Raw genomic sequence first — 24,636 nt, forward strand, 5'->3', positions numbered from 1 at the left:
CAGATTATTTCTGCCGACGTTTATTAAAGAGTAATTGATCCCGTGTGAAGGGCAGAGCTGAAGTGGCAGGGCTATGCTCTTCTCCCGCCCTCTCCCTCTCTTCCCCCTCTCCCCCCCCTCGCAAACACGCACATCCACACGCACACAGGAAACCTGCAGCAGAGAAACCATATACACTCAATCAATAAATAACCACACACGGTGCTGCACAAAGAGGGAGATGGTGATGAGGTGAACGGGATGAGTGGTGACATGTCGTCGTGAATGGGAGGTGAGAGAGGAGACGTGAGCAGCTGATGAATGACAAATGGGAGAGGGGTGAAAAGGAATCACAAGGGAGAGGGAAAGACGACCAGAGGAATGCAGTTAAGTATTAGTGTGGCGAGCAGTGGAGACACCAATGGAAGAGAAGGAGAGAAAATCGTTAGAGAGAAGGAGTGGGAGTAAAAAGCTTCCATATTCATCTCCCATCTTCCTCTGGGCTCTTTGGATGGCACAGAAGAAGGATAGCTGCAGGAGTTCTCCATCTCTCTTCTGTCCTTCCGCTCATTCGGTATTCCTTTCTTCTTTCAATGTCTCTGCAGGTCTTTTTTCCGTTTCTGTATTCAGCTGGTGATGTATAGAGAGAGTTTTTCCTCTGTGCGAATGATGCACACCTCCTCGCTGCAGGCCGTACATGGCAGCTTGTTGGATGTCTTCATGCTGCACATATTTTACCGATTGACTCATGCATGTGAATGCTTGTGTTCATGTCTGCACATCAATAAGCATGTTCTTGGGCCTCTTACATGCGTAAAGTTGAGCTTCAAAATAGATAATTTAAATTGTCTTTCTTGAAGCCTTTTGTTGTTTAGTGTGTTTTCCTTTCTTATTTCTGTGAGTCCAATCATATGTTTCTTAACTTCTTAGACCTGAAACTCATTCAGTTTCTATTCATTTTCCTTTTTTGTAAGTCCCTTTTAGAATAAACAAGGAAGTATTTCAGATATGCATGTATTCAGCAGTTTTGCAGAGAAGGTGTAGAAGGAGAAGGTGTTCTTGCAGGATGGTGATGTACGGCCTTGCTGACGGAGCTCATGGAGCAGTTGGTGGTGTAAAATCTTTTAAGCATTCCTATTTTGGGCAAATTGTTGCCTGAAGTCAATCTCCTTAACTGCTTTTAAAAGCATAAACCGGTCAGGTCTGGGAGCCGAATGCCCCCCAGGTGTTACCTGCTTATGTTTGGATTTTAAAATTGATTTAAATTTAAATTTAAATTTTTAAATTTTAAAGATGATTAACAAAAGAAAATGAGAAAAATATATAATATTTCTACCAAATAACTACAATTTGGACTTGGACTGCAGTGAAACAGTGATGTAAAGCTTATGCAAATGTTCTTTGTTTCAGCAACAGGTGCACAGCGGTGCTTCGTTTGCTAAACTGTGGAAATGCGGGACGCGCAAAACAGAATGAGGCGTCAAACAAAACACAATGGAGAATACTCCCAGCTAATTCCTCCTCCCTGTTCTCCTTCAGTTTGTTACTTAGTACGATAAAAGTTGGCCTCTCACTAACAGCAGGCCGGGGATATTTTGTTCCCAACAAGAGCCTCATTAGTTCCACTATATTCGCATGGAAATGCTGCACTTTTCTACAACTATTAATTTCTCCTTCTTGCCCTTTCTCTTACTCATAGCCGAGAGCCGTGGCTTTCTAACTAGCAGCATGCGGCAAGACCGCGTACTTCCCCTTTAATTTACTCCCCTGGGGGGAGGGGAGGAGGGGAGAATTCAGGAGACACAAAGTTAATGAAATTAATTTAACCGCTGTGTGGGTTTATATTGAAAGAGGAGATATAATTGGAGTTTGGTGCTGATGTGTGTGTTTGCACGTCGTGGCAGCTCGAATCGTCTGCTTTGTAATTGAATTAACATTGTGCTGTTATTCATGGAGGACTAATGCTGTTGCTTTAGTGTCTGAACTTCCCTTTTTAATGATTCAATTGTAACCACAGAAACGGGGAGCATCTATGTAATTGGCCGGTTAGTTAGTAGTTAAGTTGGGCTTGAAAGTATGAACAAACGGGCAATTAGAAAACTCTAGAAAATGATCAAAGAAGCTGTAAAGATTCAAATGATTCTGGCTGTGGCTTCTGCGAGGACATTAACTTTGATTTACCTGCTCCAGAAAAAATGTTTTTCTTTTTAAAAACCTCAGACAGTTGCTGTTTTAAGTGGTTAAAGAAATAATTTAGTAGAATGCTCTTTTAATAATTAAAGCAGCGCTATTTGTATTTCAATTTTGAATTAACGGAAAGCGTACTGAGCCCCGTTGCGTATACTCCGAAGAAGAGTGAAATCTGGGAAATTCAGCAGGTTTAACAGTGAAACTGATTCCAATTGATGATCTAATGTTAGTGAACGTACATTAATGCCCCCGCATGCGTGAGGCCACTCGTATGTCTGTGTTCACTTACGGGTCTGTTTGTTTATGCGCGTGAGAGTGAATGCCACAGAAAGAGAATGAGCCAGAAAGGCTCATTTGTTTCAATGTGCTTTGTCAGCGAGCATTTAAATACCACCTTACGGCGGTTATGTAAGATTTGAAAAAACAAACATTTGGTTTGTGCAATCAAGAGAACAGTGAGAGAGAGCGGAAAGCGACAGGCGGCAGAGGTAGAATGGGGGGGAGAGAGGAACAAATGGAGCAACGGCCGAGCCGTGACACCAAGTTTAATCCCTGCAGCGAGCGGAGCACAGATATAAACGAGAGGGAGCAGAGGGGACGTGAAATAGGTAAAGGAAAGAGAGATTAAGGCAGAAGAAGAGAGGATAAATGACAAATAAGTCTCGTAAATTAGTGTTTTGAGAACTGCAGTGTTTACCAACAACAAAGCTGCTTCCGAAAAGTCCCAGCTATGTATTTATCTTTGTGGGACTGAGACGCCCCGGCTCTGTCTGAAAAACAAGTGCGCTTGTACATTTAAATGGGGGGTGCACTGCACGTAACAAAGGTCATCAAACATCAGTGTGCATCAACCCGTGTCCGTTTGCGTACGTGTGTGTGTGTGTGTGTGTGTGTGTGTGTGTGTGTGTGTGTGATGGTTGTGGGAGTGTCTCTGTCTCAAAGTCTTTGATCAGGGTTTCAGAACGGTGTCCGTCCCCATGGATACAAATCCCAAAAGCAACTTTTGCTCTTTCTGTACCGATTCCTCTCACATGACCGTGACCTTTCAGGGACATAAAGGCACTTCGAGGTGAATACATACGGAAGCAGCGCCGGTCATACAAAATACGTGGTATGAAAATATACATATACAGTCTGTGTTTCTTTGACGTTCTACACTTTCCTTCAGTGGCATAACCATATATATCTCTCCTGGTCGTGCTCTTGTGAGGATACCTGAGGGCTTCTGCTGAGTTTGTCCATCCAGCCTACATGTTTTTTTAATCGTGTCCTTCTGGGTGTCTAGTGAAGTCTTCTGACCCGTGCCTGGATAAGCCAAGTAACAGATAATACAGGACAGACACTAAAATCTGATTTAATGTACCACAATAGTCAAGCATTAATTATTCAGTTTGGTTTTACAGGTATACAGCTCTTGAATGAGCTGTAGAAAACATATTCTTGTTAAAAGTGTACAGCATGTTGAAGAAAGATAACGGACGTCCCCTCCTAGGAATAGAGTTAAGAAAATAAAATGTAACTAATAGATATTGTCACTATCGTCCCTTTCTCTCTCCTCACTAAAGCCAATACTACCCGGATCCTCATCCCGTCCACGGGGTCCAGCTGGTGAGAGTCGCAAAGCTGCAACATTACCTGGAACGTATTGAGGACGCTTTGGACACATTCAAACAGGTGCGAGGGACGAAATACCGACACAAACTGCGTAAAATCATTTTGTTCGTTTGTACAATTTGGTTCTTATTGTTTTAGTCAGACAAGCTTATGTCGTCATTTTAATGTAACTTTAGTTCACAAAGTTTCCTTTTTAGCATCTATTAGGTTTCTCAGAGTAGCATCACGTCTTAACGTTCCACTGCAGCTCATTACTATCGCACATTGTCTGAGCCACATGACAGCGAAGAAGCTCCTTGACATCCTTTAATTCTGCGTTCCCAGGCCTATCGGATCATAAAGCTCACCCACGGGGACGATCACCCCATGACCGCCCGGCTACTGATGAAGATGGAGGAATGTCGCGCTGAGATGGTTCAGTTCAACAGTCGCTGAGACGCAGCCGCAAAGGCTAAAACAAAGAAAAAATAGGACTGGACGTTTCTGTTATATGATGTTGTTTATCAGAAATCTTGTCCAAACTGAGTGAAATTTTTTAAGGTTCTTTCTACCCAGAATAACGAAAAGTCAGAATTAAAGCAGATGTGTGATGCTGTACAGCGGTGCTTTGAACTGTGAGGCTGATGGGCGTGCAGGCAGTTAGTCAGGCTTAGCATCCCATAATGAGCTACCAACCACTGATTCATTCCTCTGCACATAAAGATGTATAAAAACATTTTCCGTGTCCTGCATTTAATCCTCAAATTTACCATCTAGATGTGTGCGTGTGTCTCTTTGTGCGTACGTGCACTGTGGGTGCGTGTTGTTTTAGACGGGTTTTCCAAACGTCCATCTTTCTTCTATATATATTCATTGCACACTTCCCATGTTAATCCCTGTTTTTGTGTTAATAGTTAAGCCTTGTGTTTCTCTGATGGAACGTGGTGATCGTGTCTCTCTCTCTCTCTCTCTCTCTCTCTCTCTCTCTCTCTCTCTCACACTTCCCATGTTAATCCCAAAAGTCTATCATTTGCAAACTGATGACAGCGTTTCCGCTAAGATGGAAACCCTGTGTGTGTGTTTCTGTCGCTTATGGGACTAGAAACTTGTTTGGTATTTATGTTTATAAAAAGGTTTTGGTTCTCCGAAGCATGAGAACGGCCAACAAACCCCAAACCCTTCATCCGTCCTGAGTAAGTCAGCAGGAAACTACAGATATTCACCATAAAACAATATTGTATTGATCTTTTTTTAGATCTCGACAATCACAGAATTACAAAAAGACTTACGACAGTAACATGTTACTTGCAGAACAATACAGTTCTTTTAATTTGCCCGCGCTGATGTGTGTGGAAGAGAAGGGAAAAGGCTTCCGTTAATTGGATGTCGAAGGGAAATGAAGGTGAAGGTTGAATGGAGTTGTAATGAATGTGGGGGACTGAATGGTCTGAGCGAGAAAGTCCTGCTGCACAATACCGCTCCTCCTTCCTCCATCACTCACATCGCTGGCTCTGCTGCTTTCCGTCTGACACCGTCTCCCTTTCTCCTCTCGCACGGCTTAACAGCTATTAAATTAGCTTTACCGTTGCTTAACCATGACCCTCCGTGTGTCTCTCCCTCTCTGCCACTCGCTGTCTGTCTCCCACCTTTCTCTGTCTCTCTCACTCCCCAAAGCCTTTCAAATTAAATTCACTATTCGTCGTCATCTCTCTCTCTACGGCTGCACGTCTCTGCAGGCAGCCGCAGCCAATCACAAAGAGGACACCTAGTGGTTTTAACCCGTCTTCATTCACGCACCCTCCTGCCATTTGCTCTCCCCCATTTTCAATTTTCATTTTCATTTTGTAGACCTTCCGTCTCACCGTGTCTCCTCCTGCACCACTTCACCTTTGCACTCTCTACTCTCCCTGATATCGTCTCTTATTTTTTTTCTCCCACTCCTCCTCCATCTTCTCTACAATTCTGTCCCTTCTAGTCTATTTCCACAGTCTAAATCAGAATGGAAAACTACAATCACCACAAGTTCAAGTCGCAACATTAGAACCTGCCTTCACTCTCAAATTGATTCTCAGGTCTCATAAAGAATTTTATTGGATGACAGCAAAATATTTCTAATTCTAATGGAATGTCAAATTGTTACATTTTATTGATGAAATCGTCCCTTCTCCCTTACCAACCGTTTCAAAGAGATGCTTCATCCTTTCAGATTATATTAACAGGCACACACGGCAGATTTGATCCCCTTATCCCATTATTTTCCTGTTTTAAAGCGCTCTGTGATCAGATCTTCATGGATATTACCATATCTTCATGAGCATCCTCATATTGGAATGAATCTAAAACGCTGCGCATAAACCCCACATCTTCACCACGTCCTCACCACCTCTCCACCGGTCTTTCATCTTAGATTGGGCTTCTTCGATATCAGAGCAGGCTCTTAAAAACAGAGGACCATTGAGATGAAGGGTAACTGCTTCTATTGCATCTTCCTGGAAACGATACAAATTTCCCGATGAGTCCTTGTTGGACTGAGATTAGCTAGTTTCCATGGTTTACTGATCTTTACCATGATAGCGTCATGTCTCTTCAGTCCACCACTTTCTACCTTACAGACAACGACTCCTTCTCACGTTGTTGATCACCAAACTTTCCATCCAGCGCAATAATGTGATTGACAGTTGCGGTTTTGAGGTGAATTTCTCAACAACTACAGGATGAGACATTTCTCATGCAATAGTTGGGTAACTTTTCTGACACTTCCTGCTTGTGAGGCCAAAACCCTGGATGGCCGTTAGGCTCCACTTTCTGTCTGTATCAAAGTCTGAAATTCAAGACCAGACTAAAGAATGTGGCACTTAGCCGTTACCTCCAACATGAGTTCTAATGATTTTGGTTTTATTTTTTAATTTCTTTTTACTTTTCATCAAGGCTTCATCATCAAGTCTGGTTTTTATTCTATCCGTACTTTGTTGTTAAGGTGTAATTATTGAAAACTTACTATCAAGTAAGCTGGAGTTAACGTTTTAAAAAAAGACTAGTTAAATCCCTCAAATAGATTTGTCACGTGAACCACACTGCTTTTGTATTCTACCAAGAATATTCACTTTTATATATCACTTAAGTTAACAATTATTAGTTATGTAGACACCAACCTCTGCAACTGTAGCAACATCCAGCATGAAAATTTGCCTCACTATTTTAGGCAGGAAATTAAACTTTTAACTCCTACCATTGGACAGGTGTGTTTGTAATAATATTTATCTAAAATTATCTACATTTGTAATGTAATTGTAATGTTTAGAATGTTAATTAGAGGAAGCACTGTCCGTCTGTCTAACCCGTCCTATTTCTCCTGCTCCATGTCAGCTCTTCTGCCCCATTTCTCCCCTCTGCACTCTTCTAAAATGTGATCCTGTACACCAAATCTTTGTCACGACCCCATTTTATCCTACATTTCCTGTAGCCACCTTTCTTCTTTTCTATTCTCTCCTGGTCTCGCCTGTTCCTTCCTTCACCTCCTTCCTGTTCCCTGCTGTGCGCCGTTGATCAAAGCCGGCTCAACAGGGCAACATGTCACCTGGGAAGCTGCCTACAGGCTAGAGAAGGTACACACACACACACACACACACACACACACACACACACACACACACACACACACACACACACCCTGTCTTTCTCTCTCTCACACACACACACACACACACACCCTGTCTCTCTCTCTCTCACACACACACACACACACCCTGTCTTTCTCTCTCTCACACACACACCCTGTCTCTCTCTCTCACACACACACACACACACACACACACACAGCCTGCATCACAGGATTATAGTTGCCAGTGTACGTGCTCTGGAATAAATAACTAGATCACAAATTCCAAAAACCTTAAATAAATAATGATCCATTGATTTTCTAGTATTCTTTGTTTAACAGGTGCGATACAGCATTGCCTGTTAGCTCCCTACCAGCTATTTATCTGTCTGTTTTGATGTGTTGGTCATAATGCAGAATGTGGGCATTTCATTGGTTTGGGACCGACCTTGTGGCTTTTACTGTTAAGTCGTCTTAACCAAGACTGAGAATGAAAACTCAAAGATTTTAAACTCTTTCCATACATTTCTTTATTTACATCCCTCCATCTTGCTCTTCCATTAATTCAATGTGTCACACCACGTTTTACAGGAACGGATCATCACCAGAGGACGTTTCGACCTCAGTTTTGAGGTATGGAAATGAGAGCGAGCATGTCTCTTCATTTCATAGGAAGTGACTCCTTGGCACTTTACACTGAAACACAGACGGGTTTTAATCAGTGGTGTAGAGATTTTCATGCTGTCTCAAAATTTACAAGAATTCAAATTGTCTCCTGCTGCAGATAAAATCAGTTTCTGGAAATGTGGTTTGATACTTTAACACACAAAACTGCTTACGAATCTAAAGATGGTATGTGGTCAGATGTCCAGATAACACGTCATAATTCCAGTAAAACACTTAACGCCACGTAAACTTGTTCATTAGACTGTTCTGTTGCCCTGCAACTTGCCATTTTTGTGAATAATTTAATTTAAAGCACCTGTCAATTTAATATGGCTGCCTCGGATGAAAAAGGCCCCTTTGTCATTACATGGACTTTGACGTTAGCTACAAACAATAAGGGCATCAAAATCCTGTGTGTTTGTCACAATAAAATGTAATAGAATTATAAAGCGCTACCACAGTAGATTTGGCAGCGACACGTCATGGACAAATTATCACTCACAGCACTATAGAAAGCGCAGGTCGGGGTTCCCAAAACATCCACTGCTAATGACACTAGGCTATAGTTAGTACTGTAGAATCATTGGACATGTCACTTAAAACAACACTGTTTTCTTCTTCACCTGTACTAGTCCGAAGCCACATTGCTACCCGGAAAAGTTAAGTAGAATGTTTCAGGAAACCCAAATCCAAAAGGAACAGGAGCAGACCAAAGGAACAACATATATAAAATAAAAATGAGTGTATATATGATATGTGCACAGTATATGTATTTATATATGACATGGGCTCAGCAAAGTATCTACAGCTTTTTCCTTCTTTCCTTGAATGCATAGTAACTTTTTCAGATCATAAGTTGTAAATAAATAAGAACAAATACTGCTCTCCTCTGCTTGAATAAATAAACCTTCATTCGTGACTGGCACGATGAACAGAGATTAAAAAAAAAACAGTGAGCGTGTTGCAGGGCTGCCGTGGAAACTCCTCTTAAGTCCAGTGTGTCAAAAGCATCTCAGTTTTGAGGCTAATTTCCCACTAGAATAGTTTGTTGGTCTTACTGCGAGTCTACGCCACATGAAATGAAAGACTCGTGCCTCCGTACACGGCCATGTCGAGATCCAAACATTAAAAGTAAATGTGGAAGTGGAAAAGGTCAAAAAAGTTTGCTCTACTAGTATCACTTTGATGCTTTTGACAGATCCCACCACATCATGAAAGTCTCTTTTTACCTCTCAAACATCAAACTCCCATAATGAGTTCTGCTTAATGGGAAGAAGACATTCGGGGGGGGGGCAACAGATGTGATGATAGTGATGTAGAAGAAGCATTCAAAGGGGGTATTCTGTGTTTTAGAAGGAAACAGGCTCTTTCATATATTTATATTTGTACAAACATTTAGATCATAAACATCTCAAGCACCATATAGTAATATTAACAAATCTTCCAAAACAAAATGGAACCAGGCAGAGACCTATGCCTCTTAATTTGGCCATTATCCATTTCTTTCTTTCTTTACTTTATATATCTTTTTCAATTCTTCCTTTATCGTGTGCATTTTGAGTCTAAATTCACTACATGTTTCCAATAACGCAGGCCTTTAAAAAGGGCATTTAACACTGTCAATCAATGGGCTCATCTCGTGACTGTGTGTTGTGTGTTGCTCAGAATTTCCCCTCAAACATCTCTTTAACCACTTGCATTCTCTTGCTATCGTACATAGTCTCCACATGGTCCCATTGGACTCAAATAAAAAAAGGATACCGTAATATAAAACACACACGTTGACAAATCAGTCTTTTTTTTCTTTTTTTTTTAGAACAAAGCAGAACAACACGGATACAAATAACAGTCTGTCTGTCAGTCGGTCTGACAGTCAGGTCAACACATTTTCATTTCCACTTCTGTGTGAACCATGGAAAAGCCATCACATCTGTATCAGGAGAAACATGCTGTGTGTGTGTGTGTGTGTGTGTGTGTGTGTGTGTGTGTGTGTGTGTGTGTGAGACGCTGAGCATCACAGTTCAGATGCTCAGATTCAGGTGCTCTGTGGTTTGAGTCAAAAACATCACCACAAAAAAAGGGCGTTTTTGCCTTTGTTTAAACACCCGTTACTCTTGTTTTCTTGAAAAATCATGTACGTTTTTTTAAAATTGGATATTTGGTCCTTGCAACACTTTTGCTGTTTTTCAGAGGACTTGATCCATTAACTTTTTTAATTTAGTTTAAATCGAGTCTCAACATACAGTATTACTTTGTCTATGATATAGTGAAACATTGACCCACAATAAAACATCACAGTCAAAAATGGCTATAAATTCAAAGGTTTCCCAAGGACACTGATCTTCTATGTTTTTTTTCTACGCTAGCACCAAACTAACTGCATTGTAAAGAGAAAGAGAATTGGTCTTGGTATTGTTGAAATGTTTACAAGGCACTTGTCTAAATCATTTTTCCTTTGTCGTCCTGTCTTTCTCTTGGTCAGTTTCTTTTAATAACTGCACAACAATACCAGGCCGTTCTGTTGTCGGCACTCTGTATTTAACGCTTAAAAGTGCTTTTCTAAAATGGTGGGAGATGCCAAATTGTTTCTCTCCTCTCCTGCACCTCTTCTTTCTCTTTTTTTGAGCGAAAATGGGCAGTCTTTGTTCGACTTTCCGCTCCTTTCTTCTCGACATTCCGAAATGACTCCGTCTTAGAGCTGTGTGAGCGGGTTCATTTTTGTTAGTCTCTGGAAACCCGGCTATTATTGATGTTGTTGGTGTTTCTTCTCAGACTCACACCGTCAGTCTGCATCTCCGAGCGGCGACATTCATCTGATTTTAAGTGGCCCGTCCATTAGATGCTGCTCAATATCGCTGTCTGAGGTTGTCTTCAATCCCCAAGAAATACAACAGGGTCTCATCTGTCTTCTGGCCTGATTCATGTATATCCATCCTCTTTTTCATCCCTCCATCCCTGCGTCCGCCTGTCCTTCTACCTACTAACATCTGGAGGAGACATGCAGGATCGAGTGGCCAGTCATCCCTGTATCACCCCTTGCAATTATCCACAACATCTGATGGGATGTATTTTTTTAGGAGATATTTGGTTGGTTTTTGATTTAATCTGTGGGCATAATGGTCCAAAGGTCGTCATCTAACTGAGTCCAGCTGAGGTTCTGCCTCTGCTGGCCTCCAGCTGGCCATCTGTCTACCGGTGCCTTGAGGACACGTCGAAGCAGGTGATCATCATGAGGTGAGCTTTGCAGAAGTTGACTCGGTTCTCCAGTTTTTCCGTCACTGTCTCCAAAGCCTCCAAATATTCCAGTGAGTCCACTTCGTAGGCCTGTTGTAGCTCAACTGAAAAGAGACCGACAGGCAAAAGATGACAAACTTATCTATAACTATTAAATTGGTTTATGAGCACACAACCCATTGTATAATCTTTATGTTGTTGCCAGCAAATTTGATTGAAAAGCCCCAAAACTTGTGATTCATTGATTGTATGCAGGTTTGGGCCATTCTGTATCCAAACAAATATCCAGTGTGTAGCAATAGGGGGATTTATTTCCAGAAATGGAATATATTATTGAAAAGCATGTTGTCTTTCCTTTCTTATTAGCGTAAAATATCCCACTTATATCTACATATAGAACCGGCCACTGTGTTTCTCCAGTAGCCCAGAACAGACAAACGGCTATAGATTGGATCTTCTACCTTTTTGTATTTTAGCTTACACACTCGGCAAATGCTACACACTCCACTTTTAGATGCATTCATTTTAGACAACATGTATTTAAAGAATGGATGTGAACAATACTTCTTAATAACTTTTCGAAATTCAAAAACAAAGCCTTTGGATGAAGATCCTATAGACTCTGAATATGTGGGCGTTCTTACATGGCAAGAAACCTAAGCCATGATAACTTATGATAAGGATAATATATCCAGTTAATCCTCTCATAACCCAGTGAGAACATTTAGTGTACAATACATGACCACACACACACACACACACACACACACACTCCCTGATGTGTCACAGTTCTACTTACACTCGGTGGTCCATTTGTGCGGCTCCAGCATCAGGTGCTGTTTGGTTTGCTCCAGCTCCTTCTTCAGACACTGGTACTTGGCTCTGACTTCAGTGATTCTCTGTTGACGGTGTTCCAGCAGACGGAGCTTGGCGTTGACATGCACCACCTCCTGACACACACACACACACACACACACACACACACACACACACACACACACACACACACACACACAGGGTGGACAGAGAGGCCTTTTATTTATCTGGAGGACTGTGTTGTGAAACACATGTGGCTGTCTTTCAGCAGCAGGCTGATTCACACTCACACAGATGCATACGTTCACACCTCATCGACCCTTCTCTGTGAACACAGTCGAGTGCTTTCGGACACTGAGCAGCTTCACTGCAGCGGTCGGCGGTTAAGTGGCTTTCTTGGGGCCTGCTGTAGGAATAATCTATATTTCATGCTTTTATCTCCCACACTCGAAGCCAAAGCTCACAGAGCTCCCTCCCCTGAATACATAAAGGTTTGAGAGTGGGAACATGGAAACCTGCTCTGTGCATTTATTTGTAATCATCAGTTTTACATTAAAGCGATCTTTAGTTTATCAAATGAAATAACACCGATAGAAACAGTAGATTTTTTTCTAAACTCACTATTTACACAATACGCACGCAAAAGTTGATTCATTCCTTTTGTAAGAATCCTTTGTCTCTTTGCACATTAATTCCTACTATACAGTAACTCACGTCTTCTTCCTCTTGCAGCTGTACCCAACTAGGACACATATTGCTTTTTAGTGTGTCCCAAAAGTATTTCTTTGACATCTACTGCAATATGGCTCCTGCCTCTGGGCCTCTTTCTCTTCGCCTCTCCACCTTCTTTAATTCTCTCCACACGTCCATTCTTCATTCTCCTTCAACCGACCGCCAAACAGTACATTCTCCTCAGACCCTTTCTCTTTCTTTAACCCCTAAATGCTTTATCTGAACCCCACTTCCACGCTGTCGCCCTCTCCTCCTCCTTCTTTCAGAGTCAGAATCAGCGTTATTGGCTTTATTGGTGAAATTGTGAAGCCATTCAATAAAAGCATACATTGCTTCTAAATGTCCCCACTGGATGTGAATGAGATTGGAATTCCCCAATCTCCACGGGTAAAATAATCTGATCTGTACCTGCCGTATTTGTAATTCTCAAGGACTCACATGCTCCTGTAGCTGTGCAGCCGGGGAAAAAAACCTGAGGTTCATCTGCATATTGGCAAAATATTTTGGCTGCTTCCCTCCTCCCCGTCTCACCTTGCTTCCTCCTTTGTCTCTCCTCTTCTGCAGTCGCTCAACATCATCTATCTCATACACCTTTATCTCAAAGGTTTCTGTCGTTGCGGTCGCGCCGCGGAGGTTCGAGGGAGTCGGTGGCCCCAGTGGACCATCTACCCAGCATGCACCCGGGCTGGAGGAAGAGGAGGAAGAGGAGGTGATGGCCTGTTTGGAGGAGCGGTGAGACGGTGAAGAAGAGGAAGAGTCCAAGGTCAGTGCGGGGATCAGGCGACGACGCTGCAGGCCTGAAAAGAAAAACAAGATGAGGACAAAAAGAGAGAGTTACACACCGCCAGAGTTTATTGATTGCTTATTCTAACACTACTATTTACTCGTCTTAAATGGTTCTACAAGTGATGCGATGTAGAAAATTGTGGATTTTGTCAGTGGCTCTCTTCGTCAAATGTATTTGTCACTATGAAAACTAACTATGTCTTTCATTTAACATTACAAGGCTAGAGGTCACAAAGGAAGATTCAGGATGAAATGCAGATAAAAAAAACATGTTTTCAGCTGCGCAAGTGTTAAGATATCTAAGGCCATAGAATAAAGACAGTCTCTCAACAGGGAACCTCTAGTTGTTCACCTTTCACCATTTGCATCAGAGTGAGTCACTGACTGGGTAAAACAGGAAGATAGGGCATAGATATAAAAGCACCATAGTGTAAGCTGAGGAAGAAGATCGTGTGGGTGTTGATCAAAGACACACTGATCAACCACTGAAGAGGGACAGAAGGAAAGGACAAAGGACGAGCGATTGAAAAATCAGAAAGGGAACGAAGACCAGATAATGGAGTGTGATCAGTTAAAAAGTTTAGTCTCTGCTGATAAAGCTCACAGATAAGACCTGCAGGTCACTGTCTGATCTGATGGCCACATCTGAACGAACGCACACATTCACACTCGCTTTGCATAGAAATTGGCAGCCGTGTAGGACTGAGAGTGATCTGATTCACTAGGAGCGGAGAGATAAAGTGAGTGAGTGGCAGAGGAGGGAGAGAGTGGGGATTTTAATAAGGTTGCAGCTGTCTCTTGGTCTCGTTGTGGCGCAGGAAGGTCAAGCAGAGACATTAGTATTTTATCACGTAGTAGGGAGCGGATTATAAGAGGACAGATAAAGAGTACGGGTCCGCAGGGGGGAGAAGGTGCAGGGAGGGAGAGGAATAGATGATGAAAGCTGAGGAAGTAGAGACATGGAATAATATTTTATTTATAGTTAATGAATCCTATCTAATGGAAATCAAACACAAAGGGAGAGTCCACAGGAGATTTGATTCAGATTTCGGTCGCAGTAACATCTTCCCACATTGTCTGTGGGACATCCATCCTTTTTAAATCTTTAAACTTAATGGCAGAAGATGAGGCTGCATAGTCATGTATGGGAATGGTTACTCCAATTTAAATTATTAATCAGGAAGAGTTGCCCTTGTCCAATCTGATTTTATGCACATATCCATCCTTGTGGTTAACCAGTAGAGTGTAATTTGGCCGGCACATTAGCAGCCTTTCTGTGTGCTGCTGGTGAATATCTATATTCATTATAGCCCACAGCAGCAGATTCCCTTTACTATTTCACAGATGAGTGGTCAGGGTCACCTTTCCTACCTGCTAACTCCTTCTGCAGACACAGCTTTGCACGCTTTTCCTCAACACGTTCAGAGCTTTCTTATTATTCCTTTTCACCAAAGAATTCTCCTCATAATGTATTTATTATTGTTTCTGTTAATCCTTCATTTCTTAGTTTTTATTTTGTTTTAAAAGCCTTTTTCAGTCTCCTAATCACATTTAAATAAAGCTTTTAAATTTTTTTGTATTTTTCGATTTCAAAATGCAAAGATTATTTTAAATGCTTTTAAGGTCTAGATATATGCTCTGAATGTGGGCAGAAGATGAATACTTACAACAGAAAGCACTGAAACTTCCCCTTTATGAACTACAGGTAAACTGACCTCCAAAATGTATTTTCCCATTTCTTATTAACCACGATGATAATCCATAATCCAATTATGTGACTATGTCATTTCAGAAACCAGGCTTGGTTGAGACCTGTGTTGCTCCTGCTCTTCTTGCTGCTCTTGGAGCTCCGTCTGGAGGAGGTGGTGGCTGAGCTGTGCTCACTGAGGGAGTCCTGGGCGGAGGAGGTGCTTCCTGTGTTCTCGCTGCTGTCTCTCAGCATGCTCTCATAGCCACTGCTGCCTCCACTGTGGTAAAACAAGGCCGTCTTCCCCATTGCCGGAGGGAGCTCCCCACTCAGTACGCTGCTGTTGGAGGGACAATAAGTTCGCAGTTAGTTAAAATACAAATTTTTTTTAGATTGAATTGTGAGCAGCAAAAATGTTGACATTTCTCAGTGAAATTGGGATCATGCCTGTTGTCACTGGCATGGCCGCTGCTGCAGCGGTGTGCCTTTCTGGGAGCTGTGATCTTGCTGTAGGGTGACGGCAGTGTTTGAACTACTGCTGTCCTCTCCTCACCCTGACCAGTTCCACCACCACCTCCACTACCATCACCACCACCTCCTGCAACAGTTCCTCCTCCACTGAGAGCAGGACAATAGGATGAAATCGTTAAACCAGTGAACAGATTATACCACTGCATCAAAACTGCCTGTGCTTCATATTCATTGTCATGTAATGAACTCAATTCATATTGTCCTTTTTTAAGTTGTTTGGGATGTGCTACTAAATGCCTGAAATGTAAAATGACTAACCTTGCCCCTCCAACTCCTCTTTCCTCTGCTGGATCTGTGCCTCCTCCCTGGGCGAGACCTCTGGAACGGGAGCCTGCACTTCCCTGGAGGAGCTCTGAAATTCGACCGTTGACGGCGCGGAGAGGCAGCTTGGCAGCCAGGTTTCCCCCTCGACTGCGGCTCAAAGATTGGGTAGACCAGGACCCAGGGGAAGGTGCCGGCTGCTGCAGAGGTCCTTGAACTGAGCTCTGGGTCTGAGGAAACAGACCCATTACTTACGTGAATGTAAGGAGAAATGGAGGCCATGATGACTTATTTACATTACATTATTGAGCAAAAACTGGGCGGTTCATCTAGTTTTGTCTGATGAGTCATTTATTCTATTGCTGTTTTAAAATGTCCTCCTCACCTTTCCATTAGGAGGAAGGCTGGAGCTGCGGCTGGAAGCTTGGCTTAAGGACTTGGTGGAGAAGCTCAGGGTCTTGGTGCTGGATGAAGACAGACTCCGGGCCTTGGGACTACTGGTCATTAGAAGCTTACTGACTGCTGATATTTTGGACTGGCCACTGGTCTTGGCAGGTGACTGTGGAGCACTGCTTGGACCGGGGCCGCCACTGAAACCGCTAATGTTTCCAAAGGGAGAAGATCCTGATCCGGCACGGGTGCTGCTGCGCCCGGTACGAGGCATGGTGCTGTCCCCCTTCACTTCTCCCCCTCTCACGCTCCCCCCTCTCTCCAGAGAGAAGCAGTCGTAGTGTTGGGAACCACTTTGGGTGCCGTGGACCCGACCGAGGGAGTTGGTCCTGTTTGCAAGCTGTTCCAATTTGGCGCTGAAGAGTCTGCTGCTGTCTATACTGGCGCCTCGCTGTCTGGCGATCTGTGCGTCATCGGCCGCGATGCCCAGGAGGGACGCCCCGTGGCACGGTTGCTGGAGAAGGCTGGCTGCCCTGTTCCGCTGGTCAAGGCTGGACTTCCGTATCGGCGGCAGAGGTGGGATTCCCCCCTTCTTGTGGGAGATGAAGCCTAGTTTTCCGGCAGATCCCCGGCGGTCGAGTGTGGCTCGAGGACTGCAGGGAGTTGAAGTCGTGACACCGAGACTGCGGTACTCGTTTCCGTTGTCCAAGCCATCGTGGCGGTTGAGGCGGTGCCAGCCACGGGGAAGACTGGCAGTGCGGTGGATATCCGAGCTGTAGATACTCGTCGAACATTCTCCCTGGGCAACAACGGCCACCATCTCACAGCCATCCACCAACCTCGTGAAGGAATCTGGAGACGACACGATCTCACCACCTGAACTAGAGCTGCCATGGTCCCCACCTGGTGATGGAAAAATGACAAATGACAAAGAACATTGATTAAAAAGCAGTTCTAGTATGCTTGGTCTGTTCCCAATGGCAGTCTGATTTATTATCCCAGTCCAACCCCGCTTACCATCCCTGTAGAAGCTGTGGTGGTCTCCGGTCGCAGCTATCGCTTGACTTTTTGAATACTCCACGTCCCTCTTCTCTGGCCTCACTTCACACACACGCTCCCTGCACCTCCCCTCCTCCACAACGCGCTTCAACCAAGGATCTTCAAAGCTCATCTCACTGGAAATAGAAGCTAAAAGTGGTGCATTATATTTGCTTGGGTCTTTCGTTGAGCTGGTCTTGGTAGGCGAAGAGAGGATGGTTTGTTCCTGTATGACCATGGGTTTGACAGCCACACATGGGTGCACGCTGATGGTGGTCTTGAAGGGAGAGAAGTTACTGGGTCCGGCCAGAATTTGGATGTTCGTTTTAGCCATGGATGGAGGCAGTTTTCTCAGCCGGTCTTTGGTTGCAGTTGCCTTATTACTCCCGTTTTCTGACATTACCAACTCTCCCTCCAGAGTCCCCCTTTTTGGGCTGCCTCCGTTCTCATAACCACCCAGACCATCAGATACGAACAAAAGGTTCTGGCTGGGTTCAGGTTCAGCCAGGGCCTCCCCTTGCTGGCTCTGGGACTGACTGAAGCTGTGGAGAGACTGCTCAGCTTCGCTGCCCATGCTCAGATCACTCATCCAAGAGGAGATGGGTGAACCGCAGTTAGACGTCACTGTGGAAAAGGCTTCTCCTTCTATCCGCAACTTGGCCATGGCCACCTACAACAGGACACAATTAAATTGAGTATGACATCAGGCACGGGACAAGTAGTAAAAAAGACAGCCATCTTCTTAAGGTTCTATTAAAATTATGACAGCTAAAGATTATTTTGTCATATTAAGTAATTTATGATCAATGATCAAATGTGTTTAGCTTTCATGTTAAAAAACAACTATTAAACATCCATCCATCCATTGTCAGACCGCTTATCCTGCACACAGGGTCGCGGGGGGGCTGGAGTCCATCCCAGCCAACTTCGGGCGATAGACAGGGTACACCCTGGATTGGTCGCCAGCCAATCGCAGGGCAACACAGAGACACACAACCATTCACACTCACATTCACACAACTACGGGCAATTCAAAGTCCCCAATTGACCTGATCCCCAGAGCATGTCTTTGGACTGTGGGAGGAAGCCGGAGAACCCGGAGAGAACCCACGCAGACACGGGGAGAACATGCAGACTCCACACAGAAAGGCCACTGGGCGGAATCGAACCCAGGACCTTCTTGCTGTGAGGCGACAGTGCTAACCACCACGCCACCGTGCCGCCTCTAAATTACACATTTTCTAAAGTGGTTACACATTAATTTATAACGTTTAGGCTTTAGAAGAAAAACAAACTTAATCGAGATTAATGAATTTCAAAATCTTTTTTTTTTAAATATATTGACAGCCCTAGAATTTGATTGATTGATTTTATTGGGACACATTTTCAAATGCCAAATTATCTTAGTCATTGTAAATGCAAAGTAAGTCAATCACACTAACCTCTGCCATAGCAGCGACATCCGTACCCCCCGAGGTTGTTGCAGGATCTGCAAGCATGCGATTATTTGCCACAGCTCCATCCTCGGCTGTACTGATGGAGCAGGAGGCTTGAGACTCTGAAGCAAAGGCAGCGACGGAGCAACAGTCACTTTTGAAGCTTGCGATGCTCGTTGGACGACAGGTGAGGCCCTGACTCTCCATAAGAGCTGTAACATCAAGGTCGTCCTCACCTCCACAAGCTAAAGTGTACACTGCTTCATCCTCCCCAAGTGACGGAGGTCCAACTGTTCTTACAGAAGCTCCTGGTCCCGCGGCTGCAAGTGGAGTATGACAACCAGGTTACTGTATTTGTTTCCCAGCTGGAGTTAATTGTCTTCACAATTGTCTTCACAATTCTTTCTTTTTCTTCGACTCACATTACCTTGTTTTTGCATCTTAACCTCCGTTCTGCAATGTAAAAATTTTGGTTTAACTCACCATCCTTGTGTGTGTCCAAGGGAATCGGTGGGACGTCATCGTCACAGAGGGTCTCTGCTGATCCCAGGCTGGCCGACAGAGTTTGGGCCGGCTCTCGGACTTGTGGGCTCATGCCCACCGGAGAAGTCCGAGACAGCAGGGAGCCTGTGGAGGACCGGCCGCTGTCTGCAGCCAAACTGTCTGCAGAATCAGAAACACACATTTGGCATCGTAAATCGTTTTCTTTTGCAAGTGCAGGATAGAAGGAAATTGGTCTCACACTGTGATGCCAATTTGGACCCACCAACTATTTTAGTGATAGACAGTGTCGTTTTGACTCAGTATGTGGCTATATTTGTAAATGCCGTAAGACCTTCACAAAGACTGTGCTGTCGGCTTTTAGCATAAAACAGCAATAACCTCACCGGCCAGAGGGATATCCGTGTAAGGAATCCCAATAACGGGCTGTACATACAACATTAGGACCCAAGCAAAACCGATACAGTACTCCGTTGTGAAGCAGAAACACAAAGAAAGAAGCATACTGTCTGAGGTCAAAGCCTCTGTTGTCTGTCCATCTTGAGCCAGAGTGTGTGAGGACAAGGGGGGTGTTGCCGGCAATACACACTTCTGGGTGTACACTTTGCACCGCTGGGACGGGGAGCACGGAGGCCTGGGGAAGAATACAAGGATCAAACATTTAGACCGTTTTTTATCCCACATACAACTAATTCGTTGCTGCTTTTGGTAACAATTCAAATGATTCTTTTGTTTGTGTTTTTTTTTATTTTCATATCTTCTAAATGTCGTTTTCAGTAAAACTGAAGTCCACATTCAACGTTATTGTCCACACATACAGTACATATGTATACCTTACCTGAAGTCTGAGGTTTTGGTGAGACTGGCGATGCCAAGGCGTGGAGATCCTAATGGCCGGGCCTTCCCCTCAGTGTTATTCACCACATTCAGACTCTCGCGGCTTATAAGAGACACAATAAAAGATCTTTTCAATTGAAGTCATAGTCAACCAAATGACAAATCAACATTAATCCTGCAGAACTCCTGCTGTCCTCACCCGTCCTGCAGGGAGCTCTTGGCCCTGTGTAGCGGGTTAGAGGGAATGGTGCTGCTTCCCGTAACGCTCCTGGTACTAGTAACTATAGTGGAACTAGAACTCTGAGCCAAGTTGTGGATCATTGTCTGAGCCAGCTGTGCCTCTTCCACCACCTCCTTGATCTCCTGTAGCTGCTGGTCATTGGTCCTCCTCCTGGAGGCTGCTGCTGCTGCTGAGGAGGAGAACTCCAGTGAACCTGCTACAGCACATGCAGAGCCTGGGGGTTTGGATAGAACAATGTTGTTGTTTTTTTAAAACACTATAAAATGAAGCTTGACTTGATGCTGACTTACAGAATTAAAACCTATTGTTGTTATTAATGAATTAACCTGTTTTAGTTTCTGTATCCGGCACCGGAGCAGAAGGAGCGGAGGTCGTGACAGCCGAAGATGGACATGACTCCTGTTTGGCACCTTGTTTGCTCGCTGGAATTTCTTCAAAGGGGAACTTTGCCACCTGAAAAAAGGACAGGATGTATGAAAATAGATCCGGGTCCTGTAAAGTTATTGCTTCTTCTTCTTATGTTGTTACACAAGGCATATTAAAAAGGAAAAGACAAATAACCCTACAAACACAAAGAGAGAAAAAGGTTATGCAGATACTGTGAGTGCAGAAAAATACTAAATAAATAGGAACAGAACAGTTTTTTACCTGCCAAAAAACCTGTCAAACTTAAATACAGCATCTCTTTCTCTCCTGCTATATTTAGTTTTTCTTTTAACGATTAGAAACAAAACAAAGACAGAAAACTCGAATCACCTCCTCGCTTCCATCAATGCAGTCCAGTCTCTCCTGCAGCTCAGCAAAGGTGTTACATTTCAGGCACTCGGCTCTCTCCTCTGGGACCGGAGCCAACGGCTGCCCGAGCAGCGACTGAGAGGGTTGAGGCAAAGGCTGAGCGGCGACACTGGGTTGGTCGTCTGGCTGAGGCTGAACCTGTCAAAACAGAAATCATGAAGAGTTGCTTTCAATCCAAATATTATTCAGTGTCTAAACAAAATAGGACATCTAAATGTAGCTTCACTACCTTGTTCTGGGCTCCGGCCGCCTGACTTTGACTTTGATGCTGTTCCGACATTTTACCTCGAAGCAAAGCAGGAATAATTGGCACAAATTCTGGCGGCCCCTCGTTGTCCGTCAGCTCTCTGTCGGACACCGCGGACCCGTTAGGGCCCACGTAGATCACCGTGTCACATGACTGCTCGCTGCTGGAATATTCGTCGGGGTCACTGGACAGTCGCAGCAACGGGAGGTCCGAGTCCGTGTCACCGCGGTGATGGAAAGGTCGCAGATGGGTGGGACGACGCATGCGACCCTCCTCGCAGGAGCTCTCTCCTCCAGAGGAGCTGGAAGTGTATTGCTGAGGGGGAGTAGAGACAAGCAAACAAGAGGCAGAGTTGGTGTTGAGTGGGGAAAAATCCCCATCTTGGTTTGGATAGCGCGATTTTTCTTTTCTCTTTAATTAGATGACAGCGAGAGATGAGAGATGGAAGAGATGGAATGGCCAGAGCGAAAAAGATGACATCCACTCGGATCTTGGACCTGCAGCTTAGCCAAGTAACAGATTGAAGATGAGAACTTTCTATCACGGACGGACACTATCACGTACCTACTGACTACAGTTTTATTCATATTTTTTAATTCCTCACCCTTTCCATGTAAGTAAGCACGGAAAGTGAAAGCCGAGAGGGGTTGACAGCAGCACCTGCTGAATGTACTGACTGTTGTTACCTTATCGTGAACTATATAAGATCTAAAGTTTCATGAAATTTGGGAAAATTCTCTCCCAATTTGCTGAAGCGATACGGTTTGATTGAAACTCACCACTGTGACTTTAGTTTTCTTCTTTTTCATGCGGAGGACCCGGGAAGCGATCTGGATGGTGGAAAGGGTTTCTGAGAAATCTCTGGGTGAGGCAGAGATGTGAGCAATCATGGTGGTCCGGCAGTTCATGTTGCCAAGCGACTCCCTTAGCAACATGGTCAGTTTGCTGTCCCTAGTAACAGACATACGCCGAGATGTGAGCTCTTAATGCACTTTTGGAATTGCATTCAGTCACTCAAACAAAACTAGTAAATTTTCTAAAACACAACCACACACAAATGTGACATGTAATAATGACACAACAGGCTAGCATATGCATATAAATGAAGGTCATTACAGCAAAGTTAATGGTAATTATTCATTATGAATATTGTTCAAAGCTGCTTGAGCACATGAAAGTTTGCTATTCAAGGCTAAAGCTAACACTGTCTTAAAAGGATATTATGTAGCCTAATATTGGGCGATAATCTATTTCCCAGAGAGATTATGCGAGCAGATGGGAGGGTAAAAGTAGGCTGTGTGTTAAAGAAACGACTTTCTCCTGGGTGGGCTATCACAATCCTTCATTGTGTGTGTGTGTGTGTGTGTGTGTGTGTGAGTGTGAGTGCGTGCGTGCGTGCGTGCACAGAGGCCTGCAGCCTGATGGTAAGTAGAGCTCCTCTGTGGCCCAATACCTCATGCCGCTGTCCCCCTTCTCTAAAAACACAGCCTGCAGGCATGTCTCACACACGTATGTGTACATTCTGCACATATGCATGCACACACTCCTTTCTTGAACTCCTCTTTCTTGTTGGTGCCCCTCTCCTCTCGCTCTCTTTCTTTTCTCCTCTCTCGGTTTTTGGCTGCAGGCTTCAACAAACCCTTGTCTCTTCCCCGCCTAGATTTTTCTCTATTTCCATCAACGGTCCCCGAGATTAATCTAGGTAAATTCATGACTCATGAAGTATCCATTTCCATTAATTTAAGCGCTGAGGATGTTTCCTTCTAACCTCTCAGACCGTGCTAAATGTATTATGTTTTTATTTTTTGTTACCAGGGAAGACAGAACGTAGCATGATGCTCTTTTGGCCAATAATGAAAGCAGCATCTAAATTCCCCAACATTATTACGAGGAACTATTGAGCAGCACAAATTAAAAAGCCACATTAAAACACGTTCACTCACAACTTTCATTCAATTGAATAAGAAAGTATGTCCAAACTTTTGACTGGTACTGTATATGACTTCTCCACAATAAATTAGGCAATCTAGACTTTCTTAATGTGCGCTGCAGTCTATGTGCCTATATAGATAATATTAGAAATTGCCAAAACAAAGATGCAATGGTCAAACAGGATTTTGGATTATAACCCAACTGGCTCTGCAGTGACTTTAGAGACTTCAGGCCGGGATGAAGAGGTTTAAGTTGAGGGAAATTAAGAAAAGCCTCTAAATCTACACAAGTGGAAAACCCTGTCTGTCGGGCATCACGCCGAGATGCTTAGAGTCACGTCTGGGCCAGAGCCAAAATCTTGATTTCCTGGTAACAGACAACCGTCTACCCTTTTTAACTGGACTGGAAAGCTATACACATGACAATGTCTACTAATCTACTGGGATGGAATCACTGGTTACCTAGCAACAGCACTGGAACAGGACCGGATGGGACCCTGTCCCAATAGCATTTTAACGCTGGTCGAATGACACGATTTCTCAGACTGAAATATCTCAGCAACGATGAGAGGCATCAATGTGAAATTGTGAAGAGACATCATGGTTTTGTGATGATGTGACCAATGATGGTGATCAATTATAGGTTGGCTTTTGTTATTTCTAAACAAAATACTGGATGGATTATCATTAGAATTGGTATACGTTATCCAGGATTGCAGTCAACATCCACGTTGACTTAAAAACCTCTGCTCATCCTTTTGATTCTGTGGAGACAACCTTCCTTGGTTCTGGAGTGGAAGCAACACTACCTAATTTACTAAACCAGTCCAAATCTCCTGACATTCCCACAACACTCTAAGTCATCAGCGCCAAACCAGACCCAGCACAGCTTTTCCTGCGGCCTCAGTGTTAGGTAGCAGGTTGTTTTGCAATGTAAATGCAAAAGCTGGTGGTTTAATTAACTCAGCAAGAAGCACAGAGCTGCAAAGCCCTTAAAGAGAACAGCAAGAGGGAAGGAGGTAAGGAAAGGTAAAATTAGGACATTTACAGTTTGGTCCATCAACTGTACGCTGCATACCAAACGGTACTAGAGCAGGTAGTTTTATTCCATTAATGTTTTAATTTTCTGGAAACAATCTCTGTCTGT

At 43.8% G+C, this 24,636-nt stretch overlaps 2 protein-coding genes across 6 annotated transcripts in view; one reads left to right on the top strand and one right to left on the bottom strand.

Moving 5' to 3' along the window:
• The window catches only part of smyd3 (SET and MYND domain containing 3), a 48,270-nt gene extending 43,772 nt beyond the window's left edge, over positions 1-4,498 (top strand). For all 3 annotated transcript variants that reach the window (XM_040164890.2, XM_078085090.1, XM_040164897.2), the window contains 2 exons: positions 3,735-3,843; positions 4,108-4,498. In XM_040164890.2, coding sequence (XP_040020824.2) covers positions 3,735-3,843; positions 4,108-4,218 — 220 coding nt within the window. In that variant the 3' untranslated portion in view covers positions 4,219-4,498. The remainder of the gene's footprint in view (positions 1-3,734; positions 3,844-4,107) is intronic.
• A 3,621-nt stretch (positions 4,499-8,119) lies between these two features.
• Positions 8,120-24,636, bottom strand: part of kif26ba (kinesin family member 26Ba) — a 64,590-nt gene continuing 48,073 nt past the window's right edge. Inside the window, exons 12-29 of one of the 3 annotated variants that reach the window (XM_040201284.2) lie at positions 22,338-22,509; positions 21,541-21,873; positions 21,273-21,449; positions 20,843-20,969; positions 20,475-20,730; positions 20,277-20,378; positions 19,945-20,072; positions 19,421-19,600; positions 19,174-19,257; positions 18,944-19,059; positions 17,481-18,171; positions 16,459-17,366; positions 16,071-16,303; positions 15,729-15,899; positions 15,407-15,621; positions 13,340-13,605; positions 12,060-12,210; positions 8,120-11,364 (exon numbers count right to left, since the gene is read on the bottom strand). In XM_040201284.2, coding sequence (XP_040057218.2) covers positions 11,216-11,364; positions 12,060-12,210; positions 13,340-13,605; positions 15,407-15,621; positions 15,729-15,899; positions 16,071-16,303; positions 16,459-17,366; positions 17,481-18,171; positions 18,944-19,059; positions 19,174-19,257; positions 19,421-19,600; positions 19,945-20,072; positions 20,277-20,378; positions 20,475-20,730; positions 20,843-20,969; positions 21,273-21,449; positions 21,541-21,873; positions 22,338-22,509 — 4,459 coding nt within the window. In that variant the 3' untranslated portion in view covers positions 8,120-11,215. Of the gene's footprint in view, positions 11,365-12,059; positions 12,211-13,339; positions 13,606-15,406; positions 15,622-15,728; positions 16,304-16,458; positions 17,367-17,480; positions 18,172-18,943; positions 19,060-19,173; positions 19,258-19,420; positions 19,601-19,944; positions 20,073-20,276; positions 20,379-20,474; positions 20,731-20,842; positions 20,970-21,272; positions 21,450-21,540; positions 21,874-22,337; positions 22,510-24,636 lie in introns of all 3 variants that reach the window. The other 2 variants (XM_078085087.1, XM_078085086.1) reach the window with 2 other exon arrangements.

This window comes from Gasterosteus aculeatus, chromosome 12, assembly GCF_964276395.1.
Source record: "Gasterosteus aculeatus chromosome 12, fGasAcu3.hap1.1, whole genome shotgun sequence".
Taxonomy (NCBI): Eukaryota; Metazoa; Chordata; class Actinopteri; order Perciformes; family Gasterosteidae; genus Gasterosteus; species Gasterosteus aculeatus.